The following is a 15,165-nucleotide window of genomic DNA, read 5'->3' as shown; positions in this document are numbered from 1 at the left end:
TTCATTGAAGGTCTTCTACTTGACTTACCCCTCTATCTTTCATTGTCTTATGGACGTCTCCACCATTTCTCTAGCCATAACGAGATAAAAAAAAGTTCCCTGATGTGATTATGACCAGGTGCCCAAAGAAATGAGCCTTTAAAGTATGCACGAAGAGTTTCCTTATTTCTTTTTTCATCCAAAGATTGATGAACTTGCACGGCTAAATCCCTCTATTATTGTGCGTACTGCCTGAAACTTTTATCGTGCTTCTTCTCCATACTTTTTAGCATAACACGATCTGCTCTCATGTCACTTACATGCTTGTATTGTTCCAAGAATGACTTGGTAAGATCTTTCTATGTCTTGATGTGAGAACGGTTCAGTTGATTGTACCACAGGATGGATAACCCTGCCAGACTCTCCTAGAAGCAGTGAATCAGGAGTTGGTCATTCTCGACATATCCATCATCTTTTGAAAGAACATGGTAATGTAAGCTGAGGAGAAATTATTCCCATCAAACTTCTTAAAATCTGGACTTTAAACTTAGGAGAAAGAATCAAATCTTAAACCAAACTTACTTCCAGAGCGTCAACTCCATAATAACTATCCTCTCCTCTAACTATATTCATTTGATCTTCCAACTGCTTGATCTTTTCCTATATTTTCTTTGCTTTAGCTTATAGTTTTCTCATCAAAATATAGAATACGGTAATCATCCGGATTATTTTGAGGGTTGGTTAAAGAGGCTTGTGCTTTTACAGCAGACGAATCCCCTTGAAGTCCTAGCAAGATTCCAGGTGAAATAACCAACTGTGGAGTATGCGGTATAACCACCCTTTCAGATTCCCCTGCCCCAGGAGAATTTATTTGTTTCAGGCCAGATAACCTTGTAATAATCTTGTCAACCAATGAATCATGGTTCCTAGTGATAGAATCCAAGGTATTTTGTTAATTCTGACTTATTCTCTCCTCAAGCTCCTTTTGCAGGCTTAACATGTTTTCTTCAAGTTGAGCAATCTTTGCTTCCATCTTCTTTTTCTTTGTATGGGTATTATGAGGATGAGGTATGTCTCATGCTTGATGAGGTATGTCTAGTGTTTGTTCCTTTGTTCGACGAGAATTTTTTTGTTAGTAAATTTGAATGTAAAGAAATGAAAATACAAAAAAATATACAAAAATGCATGATGCTTGAAAATTTTGAGGCATTGATCCAAACATGTCTATTATTATAAAAAAGTCTTTATTGGGACAAAAGTGTTACTTCTAATAGACCAAAAACAATTCAAACGTACATTCTAGCTAGATCTTCTAGACCCCGGCTTCTAATAAGTTGACAAGTCTTCTTGCTTCTTCTGCCACTGGCTAAATACCTTGTCAAACCACCCCGACTTGTCTTGCCAAACCATGCAAGTGGCGTGCCACTTTCTGTACCTTCTTTATGAAGTCCTAAATGACTGCATCCTCTAGATTTTACCCTTTACTGAGCCTATTCCCAATGGAAATGCCATTGGAGCCCTCCATCAAAAGGAACTATTTGGAGTTCATTTGTCTGCTTCTTGAATTTGTACACGATGACCACCAGTTCAACTATAGTTTTACCATCACATTCCTGTTGCTTTTGAAGGGACTTTCTGAGATCAATTAACTTGGTCTTCAACCGTTTGTTCTCTTGTTGACTTTCTAACAACTGCTTTTGGGAAATCCTTAGCTGGTTCTTCAATGCTTCCCTGTTATCCTGTCCTTTAAATTTCCTTTTCAAGAATCCAACTTCACATTTCCAATACTCAGAAGATCTTTTCAAGCTAGTATTTTTCTGAACCTGCTTTTGATACCCTTTTCTCAAATCTTCTAACTCAAAGCAGACTTTCTTTTGTTCATTCTGTAATTTGTCTGCTCAATCCTTTTGAGTATCATCGTCCAGTTTCCATTAGAACTTTTCAGCTTCTAAATCTCTCAATCTTTTTTTTAGTTCTTTTTTTTTTCAGGTTCAGATTCCTTCTTCGCTATTTCCATCTCAGAGGGAACATGTTTAAGATGTTCTTTAATGGTCGAGTATCCTTGTGATCTGGTGTGGGAATAATGTCCTTCTTTCTCATCTTCCTCCATTCCATATAGTCTGGATTAAGCATGTCTTTGGCAGCCACAACGTCTGTACGAAATATTTTCTTCCATGGCTCAGCTATATGTTTAACTTTTTTCTTGTAATTATCTTCATGATACGCGAACTCGGATCTAGATAGCTTATGTGTAACTGGGACAAACTGACATGCCCTATACTACCGAAGTGTTAAAAGTGGAGAATAACCAACTCCTCCCCACAGCCCGAGTAACATTACTCTGCCTAAATCTCCACATCGATATAGAATATCACTATGAGTTAGCCAAGGGGCTCTCCATACGATATCTTTATCCTGGAGGTGCATAAAAACCTTCACCCATGTTTCCTTTGGAACACATTCTCGCTATTTTTGTGTAAGGAATTCCTCCAACGGTGAATACGTCGTATTGAATCGGCGGTAAGAAAATCCATCAATTTTCCAAAAATTACTATGGATCCAAACCTGAAGTAGTTGTGTGCATCCTATAAAATGTCCTCCACCAGTCCTTCTACAATGGTTTAGTCAGCGGAATGTTTCAGCTAGGATTGCTAGTGCAGGATTCACTCGCTTTGGCAGTTGTTCGAACAATTCCACCACAGTTGCCTCAATGCATCCCAAAGTTTTTGGGAAGATAACCAAGCCATGGTTTCTAATGCAAAAAGATAGATCACCTTCCATTCATCAAGATGATTCTTCATTAAATACTTGATGCAAGTCCAAGTAATTCCTTCACTTTTGTCTTTGTGTTGGATCCAATCAGTTACCAACTTTTCATCAACCCCTGCAACCTTGACCTAGTCCATTCCGATTCTTTCACAATGTAACAGGGTAGTGTACTCTTCAATCGTGGGCACCATGTCTTCTTGGTTGAATGTAAAACAGCTGTATCTTGGATTCCAAAATTTCACCAAGGCTCGAATTAAGAGTTCGTTTATCTTGACATAAAACAAGTGTTCAATATCACCATATCGCTTGCAAAACTTCTGTTTTCTACCAGTTTTCCAAATGTTTCGTAACTCCTGGGTATCATTATGTTTGAGGCTGATGGAAGCGTAGCCAGCCAGATCTGACACATAGTTGTCTTGCAGACTATCCTTTTTCTTCTTCTGAGTCATTTCTGACCATAGTTGTACTTCTACATTCTTGACCTCTTGCATTATAACCCTTTTTTCCATTAATGCCAACTATTTGTGGTTTTAACGAACACTTTTTTAGATTAACACCTCTTTAAATGATACAAATGATAAAAAATAAAAATAAAATAAATCAGACAAAAAAAGAAAGGAAATAAGTTAGTAAAATAGAAATAATAATTAAAAATAACAAAAATAAAAAATCCTACCCCACATTATATTTACCCCACATGCTTTTATTCCTACCCGAACATGATCTCTATCTCGTATGTTATTTTCTTGAATAAATCCTAACTGCATATATATCTAATTCACATGATTTGAATAGAAAATAAAGCAATAAATAAATCAAGCATACTAGGTTTTGAAATGAAGTTTTGGGGTGTACTCTAATTCCTTGCAGCATCATGGTTTGGTTACAAAAGAGGTACCCTAGTTCTCCGTGCTGATGCCCCTTTGGGCCTGCCAGACCCTCAATCCTAAGCTTATTACAGGCTCATGTGGACCGAGTTAAACTCGAGAGGACATATTCCCTTATGTCTATACGGAGAATAAATTCACACGAATACATAAGGTATATGAATCCTGAAGATTACTTGCTAGGCCTATACAAATAATAAATTGTCACGAAGCCATTGATTTCACCCCCACTTAAAAAGGGTTTAGAGCTTAGGAATAGAGCCTGAGATGTTTTTTTTAAACCTGAAATCATTAAAAAAATCATTACAACTCTTTATTCGAAAAATAATAATCAAAGGTAAATAACAAGGATCAAAGGGATAAATTATAATCCAAACTTACCATTTTTGCTTAAGAAGACAATTGAAAATCAGTTTTGGCCTGACTTTCTTATCTGTCCCTCACAATCATCCTTCGGGTGGTCCCGGGATCGAGTTCCGACTTGAATTGATGTGTGTTGGAGCCACCACCGATCATTTTAAAATAGGTTGATCGGACACCTTAACTTACCTTTTATATGATCTACGTTCTACCAGAAATTTGTCGGATTCGGGAGTCGATTACAATTAGGGGAGTTTTAACACCCATGTACTGCCCTTTCTGTAAAAATTTGATTTCTCAGTTGTCTTAATTGAGAAAATTAAAAGTTAAATTAAAATTTAAAAGTTTGATCCGAATTACTTACCTTTGACGAATTTAAAATTGTCCTAAAAGTAATTCAAATTAATGTTAAGCAATAAAATAAAATAAAATAACAAAAAATATATTAAATGAATAAAAAAGAAAATAAAAAAAATAAATCGAAAAGGATTAAAATTAGGCTTAAAATAAAATAAAATTATAAATAAAAAATATATATATTAAATCAAAAGAAAAAAAATTAAAGAAGGATTAAATTAGAAAACATTAGAAATTAAATGTCAAATTGATATTAATTGAAAGTTGCAAGGAGAAAAATAAAAGTTAGGGAGTCAATTTGTGAAATATAAGAAATATAAACAGGGATTAAATTGGACAAATTGAAAATTCAAGGGCAAATCTATAACATGTGACCAAAATGAATTACGTATAAGAATTAGAGGGACTATAGAAATAATTAAATATTTGCTATTTACCCTTCGGTCCCCTATAAATAGCCAAAAATCACCCAAAAAATTTATTTCACCCAACCTCCAAAAAAAAACTCTTCCCAACTACAAAAATCCTCTCAACCTAAACAGACCGGCCTATGGCTAGTCACCCTCCTGATGAACACATCCGCCACCCGATCGCCACTCCAGCCACCGTATTCGGTGGTCGGAAATCTAAAAGCTACCCTTTTCGAAAGTACTCAATACCCCTAACCCAAAATCGGAATCAAAATGTCCTAAAAATAACTATACCGACGTAGATATAAAAGTATAACCTCATGTTTACCTTTTTTCGAAAAGCTCCTTCGTCTTCCGGCGACCTTTGGTTTTCCCATAACCGTGCTTTGGATTTTTATTTATGCGATGCTGGGTTGCTCGACTTTTTTTGTTTTTTGCGTGTTGCTTGCTATGTTTTCTCTTGTGTTTCGTTGTATGTTGCTTGTATTGCTTGTGGTTTCTGTTGTGTCCCTTCCTCCGATGGGTTTGTAGGTATATATAGCCTCTCATCGGGGTTGTTTTCCTTTTGAATCAGTGATGGTTTAGTCTCGATTTTTATGGAAGTTTTTGTTCGTTGCTGCACGTTTAGAACCCGTCGTTGATCTCGTCGATGAAAATGGAGGAGAATAGCTCCTCTCTGCTCTGACTCTATGATATTTTGGTTTTGGGTGCCGAGAATCTCGTCCAGTTGATGACTTTGCTGGCGCGTGTCCACCACGTTCCATTGAATGGTGATCGTTGGGTCTCTTGATGTAATATGGACTGTTAGATCACAGGGTCAAATCTAAGGACCCACGTGTGGTTGCGCATGTGATATAATTCTTAGGGTTCTGTAACCCTAGTTGCCTTCGATCTGGGCCCTTGATTCGCGTTCTGGTCTAACGGTCGTAAGCTGTATGGCACTCCTAGCTTGATATGAAACCCTAGCCCCTGTTGGGTCAGGTAGGTGGGCTCAACTAGGCATCCGGGTTTGCTTGCTGGGTCAGGCTAGTCTACCCGGTTGGGCTCCATTTATGCCCGATTGGGCTTTTGAACTTGAACCTAAAAAGTAAAAACATTATTAAAAACAAACAAATAATGAAATAAATATAAAATAATAATACTATAAATAGCATAATATAATAAATAATACGTACACTATATATTTAAAAACTATATTATATTTTTCAAAAACTCTAATATGTTTTCAAAAATTATATATATTATATACTTTTTTCAAAAACCGTTTTAAAAACTAATATAAATATATATATTCCAAAAATATGTTTTCAAAAACCATTTTAAAAACTATATTATATGTTTTCAAAAAATCATACTATATATTTTCAAAAACTATATATATATATATATATATATGAATTATTATATATATTATCATATATATTATATAATGTAATAAAGGCCCTCGAAGTCTCAGACGATAAATAAGTGTCTACTATGTAGGTGTGGGCATTCGATTGAGTTGAGTCGAGTCAAATTTTTTTAGTTATTTGAGTTGACAAGTCGAATTTTACAAATTAAACTTAACTGTAAATTTTTTCAAGTCGAGTTTAAGAAATTTGAATCGAGTTATCCGAGTTTCTATACTAATTTTGTTATAATTATTTATAGTAATATAGTAAGGATTGGTTCCAATTTTTCGACTTTCTTTAACCATATAAGATATATATTTCATATTCTTTTCACTTTATAATGTTATTTAATATATCAAATACAATCTAAAATTATAAAATATATTCACAATATTATATTTTAAAGAAAGTATTTCGAGGATAAAATATCGATGAAAGTACAAAGGAGTCAAGGAATTGATGGGAAGAAAGAATTTGCAAACAATTGCAATCAAACGACCAAATTGAGTAAAATGCAAATTTAAGGGACTAAATAAAAAGAGAGTACATTTTTAGTTAAAAATAAAGAATTGAAGTTAGATATGTATTCTACAGTGGTGTATGAGCATGTGGTTCAAATTCTGTGAAACAAAATTTAAAATACATGATGAATTGAAGAAAAGGGAAATTGTGAAAATTTAAGGGACTAAATTGAAAATAAAATACTTGCTATCAAAAAGAGGAATTGAAAGTACATTTGTATTCTACGATGATTTAGGAGCATGTATTTCAAATTTGATAAAAAAAATGGACTTAAAATGAAGGAGGAATTGAAAGTATATATATATATATTCTACGATGGTTTAAGAGCATGCATTTTAAATTTGATAAAAAAAATGGACTTAAGATGGAGGAATTGAAGGAATAATGAAATTACGGACTAAATCGTAAAATTATCAATAATTCGAATTAACTTGAATACTTGAATAACACGAACTTGAATAACTCGAAATTGAAAAAAATGATTTTTCGAGTTGACTAGAACTCGAAAACCGAATCAATAATTCGAGTTTACTCTAAAAACTCAAAACTAAAAAAAATTATTTTTCGAGTCAAGTCTAATTTTTGTCACTCCTTAACAGTATCTTAAAGTAAGCAAAGTTAATAATCTAATAGCAAATAAAACTACCTGTAGGTTAAATAAAAGACTTCTTCAACGCCATTACCGTGGTCCATGATGTACATCCTTGTCAATATACAAAACACGGGCATGATACTTAAGAAGCTCCAATATTCCCAAAACCAAGTATCATGCTTGTGTTTTGTATATTGACATAGATGTAAACCACAGGCCTAATTTATACCAATATCACTTAGTTTATTGTTTAACCTTCGTGCAGCATCAGCCAACAATGAAAATCAATTAGACTGAAATGCACAGATCAGGTCCAGAACCATCAAATTGGGGTTTACCTAGGACAGACGCAAAAATTTATATTGAGTGCTAACTTAAAAGTTATATTAAAAATTTTAGGAGATGCATAATTATAAAATTTTAGAGGGTGCAAAATTAAATAATTAATAAAAAATATAAATAATCTAAAATATAAAAATTCAAAAATTCTAGAAGGTACGATTGTAACCCAACACTCCTCGATCCATCCCTGGATTTACCTATTGTTCCACCGGCATATATTTGACAACAATCTTGGAGAAGACTGCCCTGTATTTGAAAACTTCTTTTTAAATTTAAAGAAGTGTTCAAATACAGGCAGTCTTCTCCAAGATTGTCCGGGAAGAAAAGAGAAAAGATGAACATCAAAGTATATATATTACAAGAAATATAACATAGTCCGTTAGAACCAAGCCATAATATATATAAAATCAAGAATTCAATATCTATGATGCTAAATCATCAAGTATAAAATATTAGATGCAGAAAATAGGTTAAAATCTTTGTATATTTCTTTGGAACTTTATTTGGTTGTGATCTTCCAATGATAAGTTTTCTCTTGCCCTAAAAATTCTATGACGGTATAAGAATTATACAAGTAAACATATTTATTGGGACTTTCTTATATAGAATGAATATTAGGCCAATCTAATAATTATTTGTAATTCTATACCTCATAAAATTATAAATACAACTTATGGTATCTATACTTCAATTCTATGACACTTTAATACTTATGGCACATGTAACATAATTAGCCATTTAATTTTGTGTCATACTTTACGATAACATTGTATATAACATATTATGTGTCCACAAATATGAATTTTAATCCAACATAGTCCACTCTCAAAATGATATTTGCAATTTGGATGCTCATTAAACCAGATTATATAACCAAATTAAAGCATATAGGTAAGAAAGAAACATGCAGTTCTACAGGGCATTAACAAGGCACAAACGAACAGAGCGTTACTAAGAGTTTGATATAGCAAAATGAGTGTCCTAACAAACTATTCTTGTTAAACAATGGATCATGTCCTCCATTTATAATATCGTGAAACTAGCTCATCTGTTTAAAAGATTTAACTGGGACAAGAAACGAAAGAAAAAAAATGTGATCACTACAACAAAACAGATTTTTAGCAATATTTTTTAATATATGTAGCAGCATTTTTAAACGCCACTAAAAAGTTCCCGGCACACGTAAAAAAAACGCCATAAGAAATGCCGCTAAAACCTGCGCCGCAACAGTTAGTGATGTTTGTGAAGAGAAAACGCCGCGAAAGGTCATGATCTATAACGGCGTTTTTATTACAAACATCGCAAAAGGTCATGATCTATAGAGACGTTTTTTACTAACGGTGCTAATTACCTTCTCTTTAGTTTCATTTATTTTGTCAAACGCCGCTATAGATCATGACCTTTTGCGGTGTTTTTCTTTATAAACGCCGCAAATGGTTACGTTATTAGTGGCGCTTTCATCACAAAACGCCACAAAAGAAACTGACTTTTGGTGGCACAAACGCCGCTATGGTTAAGTGATTTCGTATATATCATTTTCTACTTTATATTATCTAAATTTAAATCTTGTAGTATTATCTAATAAATAAACATAAAATTTAATTACGACACAAATTATGTAGAAAAATAAATCAAAATTTATAAAATTAAAATGAAATATAACATAATTCAACATTATTCACTATAATTTAGTCTAGGTTATTTCTCTTTCGATTAAAAACAACATTGTTCACCATAATAATAAATAAAAAAAGCATTCTTCAAGTAGCATCTGGAGGAGCACCCTCTCACAAGAGATGCAAATGCTCGAACCGGGATACACAAATCAAATTATGCTCCCAAGCTTCTTGTAAATAATTCCCATCTTCATCTGCAATTGTAATTATTTCCTGTTAACAATGCAAATGAAAATTTCAATGTTAGATCCTTAGACAAATGGAATTTTTTTTATGTTGAAAAAAATCGTTCAAAGAAACATTTCCAAACAGGTAATTTATTTACTCTAGATTAACAGATATGCAAAAGACACACAACTTTGTACCTGAACAACTAAATCATGTTTTGTCCTAAACTCCATATGTTTTAATATCAATTAACTTTTGTCCATCCGTCATTAAACTTTGGAATCAATGTTCTTTACTTTAAGTTGATGTCTTTTCCTCAAAGTTTGTGTGAAACCGTCTTTGGCCTCGGATTCTTGTTTTGTCAATGTTTTTACCAACACCGACTTTTGTCACTGTTTTTGCTTTGTCATCTCTTAAAACCTGTCCACTTTTACTAACAAAAACTATTAATGTCCAATACAGACAAGTAATCAAAATCGATAATAAAAAGAAGTATTCTCTTTCTTAAAAGATTTTTAACTGTATTTTTAACGTATATATATATATATATATATATATAAGGGTCCATTTGTTTTTGAATTACATTTCTGAAAAATTATTTTTGAAAATTATTTTACGGTGTTTAAATGATGTTGTGTAATTCATTTTTCACTATATGTATTTATTATAAACATTGAATATAATAAATAATATTAATTATTAATAAAATAATAACAAAAATTTTGAAATATTAATATAATTTATTTAACATTATTTATGTCAATATTATTATTAAAATAATATATCTATGATTTCATAAATAAAAATATTATGTTTAATATATATTCTTAAAATAAAAATATTATAAATTATATTTATTATTTTTTAAAAAAGAATAATATATTATTAATTATATTAATTGTTTATTAAAATAATAATATTATTAAAATATTAAAAATTATAATATTATATTATATTATATTTTAAGGAGTATATATTAAATATTCAACAATTGAATAATATTTTTTTATAAAATTAATAAAAAATATTAATTTTATTTATAATTTATTATATATCACTAAAAGAAATTTTATAATATTATATTATTATAATAATATAATTATAATAATAAAATATACTATTATATTATTAAAATTATCAATAAATATAATTCAATAATTAATATTTTTTTATTAAAGTGATACTAAAATAATATATTAATATTAAATATATAAAATAATAATATTTTGAGTGTTTCTGCTTTGAAATGAAAAGTTCGTAAAATGACTTACGGAAAATCAGATAATAAATCATTTTCTAAAAAATGCAAAGGAAAGTCAGTTGATCAGGAAAAAGAATTATATTGACCATCTATTTTCCACCGACCATACTGGAGAATGAGAAAAACATTTTACGGAAACAAACACACCCTAAGATTTTAAACAGTTCAGAAAAGGATGAATTGTGTTCGCAGCGACTAAAGAAAGGATTTCAACTGCGTCATTTTTCTTTATAATTACTTCAATCGAAAATATTAAGAGTAAAACATTGAATTGATGCGCTGAAATGCTAACAACAAATTTCTTCGTGGTTTTTAGGCCAATTAATGTATGTATTTTATACGCTCAATTTATTTGGGAGAAAAACCAACCCAAATAGTAACCGTTTTTATAAAACAGGATTTAACTCTTTTAGCTGTTGGTATAAATATCAAAGCTCTACCATCTATGATTTGTATTAGCAGTGACTGAAAACAAAGACTACTCTGACCCCAGTAAGAATAGCGTCCTCGGATTGATCTCTCTGTCACGACCATAAGTCCACAGACCCGGATTCAACAGGCCGTGGAAGGAATTTCCCGGAAATGTGCTCTGCAATGCATAAAAAATGGTATGCATTCTAGCACTACAGTTGGCAGAGAAATTCGTTTCCGAGAAAATAATAACCCGGTAAGTTCCAACTCCATGACCGTTGGAATGACCCTACCAAAAAGGCCAGACCCAGAACCACAGACAAAACAATTATCGAGTAACAAAGCTACCAATCATACAATTAACTTGGACGGTATTCAGATAAACTAACCTTGGCCACTCCTTCCAAGAAACATTTCGTAAACCATAGAACTCGGCCACTTGTTGCAACCGTATTCAGTTGCAGAACACTGACAGTAAACCACAGATTCTCAATCATCCATCTGACTTGTGAGTGACTATCAAAGCATGCTGCCCTGATGCTTTCGTATCTCGAGATCACCTGTCAGCCTATTCAAGCTCAACAAAGTATTTGTGAAACCACCTATTACTTTCAGACGGGTACTGGTAAACCGTAATTGAGGAATGATTTAATCCTTCCATCCAAACCAGCTGTCACTAAAACAAGACCCCATGCATGGGATTGAAATGTATTCTGGCAAGAAGATTTCAGAAACTTGTACTGGGATTTATGCATTGGAGATGACACAGACAACGGGCTCGATGGAGCAAGTGTTTCTTCTGGCCAAGTTGCAGATTCCTTGGGAAAATACTCCAAAAAGTATTCACGGTTCAACGAGAAATATGAAGGCGGGAAAAACGGAAGGTTATCGGGTAAATTTTCATTCAGTACTTCAAATTGCCTTCCATTTTCTGCATTCTCACATTTCATGCCACACCATGGGATTGTAATGGATGCATTAGCAAAGAATCGCTCAAAGGATCTTATATCTTTAGCAGGAGGACATGCTTGTTCATCCTGATCGACACTATTCCATATATATACATTTGCATCCTCAGAAGCTGAAACAATATGCTTACCATCAGGAGTTAATGATGCGAATGCCGGGTTACCATTGTTTCCTGCAGATTGAGAAAGAGAGTTGTGTGCTCCTGCAGAGTGAGAAAGATAACAAGAATTAGGACCAGAATACGAGTTAGGGAACACAAACATTGTGTTTCAGATTCAAAGTTTAATATATGTAAGAAATTGAAGTGTACAATTCAGGTTTGATGAGTTGCAACAAACCATTATTATACGATTAGAAGTATAGAAAACAAGATGGCTATACCCTTGTATTTGCAAATCACACCGTGTCCTTGAAGAATTCTGACATGAGAATCAGCACAAGTAACCATTACTTTGCTTGAATCTTGTGGCAAAAACTGCAATGAACGATATAAAATGAGGAAAAACAGCACATCTCAGCGATTAAGAGACAAGCATATAGTGACCAAAAGAAGGGATAAAAATAACTACCTGCAAGCCAGTTATTCTTCTGCGAGGTGACTTTTTTTTCACATTTAAGTCTACATGAGCATCCAGTTGCAAATGATTGTCTAACAAAGCAACAAAAAAATCGGTTTGGTTAAGAATCAACCCAACCATAAATGCAGCTCCTTGAGAGAAACATGTGAACAGATATGAATCCCTTTCGGCGTAAGCATACCTGCCACATTGTAAAACCAGCAGCTGCCGTTCATTGAGCCAACAATTCCTCCCTGCATAAATTAGAAGGGAAGGCCTTACAACAAATTTAAAACTCCAACCATAAGATGTAGTCCTCAAGGCGATAAAGGAGCAAGAAAATCAACCTGTCCGTCCGGACGATAACAAACTGCAGTAACTATATCTCTTACATCGCACCAGTCAACAACCTGGTAGCTAGAAATTGCCCAAGTGCGCACTTTTCCATCTATTGAACCGCTAATGAAGTAATTGTCATCCACAGGGTTAAACTGAGCACATGTTACTGCAGCATATGAAGAGAGGTAATCCTTTACAAGGAGCCAGGACAAGATCATTCCCGAAATACAACAAACTTACTAATAATTCAATCCGATAATTACATGTTAAATAATGCACAGAAACAGACAGAGAGAGAATCAGCCAGAGCGCACCATAATTACTATGTGAAAACACTCTTAGGCAATGGTCAGATCCAACTTGCCACATACGAACAGATCTATCAACAGAAGAAGACAGCAGAAACTGCAACATGAACATACAAGAGAGACGCATTAAAGGAGAATCTTAGACGAAAGGTTTTCTTCTGCCTTTTCTCTTATTTAGGGGTGATTATGAAAATCATAGACATCAATCAGTAGACTTACATTTTTCTTTGACCACGAAAGATCCAGGATATCACCATCGTGCCCCTGGAACTCGTGTAATGGTTTCTCCAATATCCGGAAAGTTTTGGGAGGGAAGATAACACATGCTGAATCAGAAGTTTTTCTCATGCTCCTTAAATTACCTGTTTTTTCCGTATCTACAAAGAGGGGTTTCAATTCGGAAAGATAATTCACTGTGAAGTATATGCAGGAAGGATCTATTTCCGGAATGTCAAGGTCGTTGAATCTCTGATCTTCCACCACTTGCCATACTCTCACGACACCATCTTCACCAGCACTTGCTAGGTATTGCCCGTCAGGACTGAACTTCATCGTCAAAATTGTACCTTCGTGGGCCTGGATATCTTGTCCCATGTAGAGTGCTGAAAGTTCCTTCCTTTTCTTCCTGCTTTGCTGGACTTTAACTCTCTGAACCTTAGTCCCCAAAATTGAATCATCTCCATCCGGTCTCGATTGATTATCTTCAACCTTTGTATCAACCATGCAATACATTGAACACAATCTACTATACCACCTGTTCTTAACTCTCTTTGGTATTCTCTTTAATTTATTCTCCTTCTCAACTTCATTCTCCTTAAATTGTTGAATAGAGGGCGATGCCGCACTAGGGCTCTCAGAATTCTTGTTGGCTACCAATTCTTCTTCACTCATTTCACAATGTTCACTTGCCTTCTCATCCTGCTGCACTCGCTCAACATCACACGATGTATCATCATTTCCTTCGCCGCACACAAAATTATTTCCTGGCCTCGACTTCCCAAACAAATCAAAATTATCATTAGACCAACAAGACATGGAAGACCGAGTGGAAGAAAACTCCTCTTCAAAGTCAGATGTTCTCAAAACAGCATCACTGGTTTCCATTGCCCTATCTAATTCGCCTTCCAAAGAAGGTGCATCAACTGAATTTTCAGGAGAAACTCGATCTAAACTCAATCCCATCCAATCCAAGAATTTACCACGCCGTTCCTCAACGCTTCGTGGGCTATTTATCCATACATCATATTGGAAACTACTCTCAGACCAATTATGAAAACCAGAATCTAAGTGGTGTATCTCTGTGTAATTAGAATTTAAACCAGACATTGTTGCAATGTGCTCATGAGCATAAAAAAATGAACCTTCTTCCTCTTCTCTCAAGCTATCCATTACTCTTCCAGTTCAACCCATAAACTCTCCTCAATACCAAAAAAAGGAACCTTTTAAGCCGCGGGCAATGTGGCAGATTCTAAATTCCTTCCACACAAGCAACCCCAGAAGGAAAATGCTGAGAATAAATTGAAAAAAAAAAACACAAAACACAACTTTCGTTAAATAAAACAAAGAATTGATAACAATACCAAGGAAAAAACAGAACCCCGAGAGATCCAGCATGGATCCCAACCAAAAACCAAAAAAAAAAATCTTAAATATAGAAATGAAAGCTCTTTTAGCAACAAAAAGAACCCAAATTTCTGCAACAAATTGAGGGGACAAAACAGTTTTCAACACACAGAGATCAAAGCCACACTGAAATATAATAAAGGGTCATATGGTTACACTTGTAGAAATGAAATAAGCCAATGCAAAAGGAAGACATTAAGAAAATATCCTTGGCCAATGAATCAATGATGAATTAACCAAATGG

General features: G+C 33.7%; 1 protein-coding gene across 1 annotated transcript; it reads right to left on the bottom strand.

Annotated features, from left to right (window-relative positions):
* Nucleotides 1-11,192: 11,192 nt before the first annotated feature.
* Nucleotides 11,193-14,687, bottom strand: LOC120124984 (WD repeat-containing protein 44-like). The gene is made up of 9 exons (XM_039143518.1): nt 13,518-14,687; nt 13,305-13,395; nt 12,999-13,156; nt 12,854-12,905; nt 12,664-12,743; nt 12,476-12,569; nt 11,749-12,296; nt 11,515-11,685; nt 11,193-11,414 (listed from the first exon to the last, which is right to left on the bottom strand). Exons 1-9 carry the CDS (start codon nt 14,685-14,687, stop codon nt 11,193-11,195), a joined length of 2,586 nt encoding a protein of 861 aa, XP_038999449.1.
* Between the last annotated feature and the right edge of the window lie 478 nt (nt 14,688-15,165).

The sequence above is a fragment of the Hibiscus syriacus genome, unplaced genomic scaffold, assembly GCF_006381635.1.
Source record: "Hibiscus syriacus cultivar Baekdansim isolate YM2019G1 unplaced genomic scaffold, ASM638163v2 tig00110429_pilon, whole genome shotgun sequence".
NCBI classification, from domain to species: domain Eukaryota; kingdom Viridiplantae; phylum Streptophyta; class Magnoliopsida; order Malvales; family Malvaceae; genus Hibiscus; species Hibiscus syriacus.
This window is presented reverse-complemented; position numbering and strand designations above follow the sequence as displayed.

What these genes read in the sequence shown, in the direction of transcription:
- LOC120124984 (XM_039143518.1), bottom strand. Translation starts at nt 14,687, where the DNA reads ATGGATAGCTTGAGAGAAGAGGAAGAAGGTTCATTTTTTTATGCTCAT. An exon ending in TTTCGTGGTCAAAGAAAAAT is followed by an intron (nt 13,396 to 13,517) that starts GTAAGTCTACTG and finishes TTCATGTTGCAG; the next exon opens with TTTCTGCTGTCTTCTTCTGT. An exon ending in CTGGTTTTACAATGTGGCAG is followed by an intron (nt 12,744 to 12,853) that starts GTATGCTTACGC and finishes TTGCTTTGTTAG; the next exon opens with ACAATCATTTGCAACTGGAT.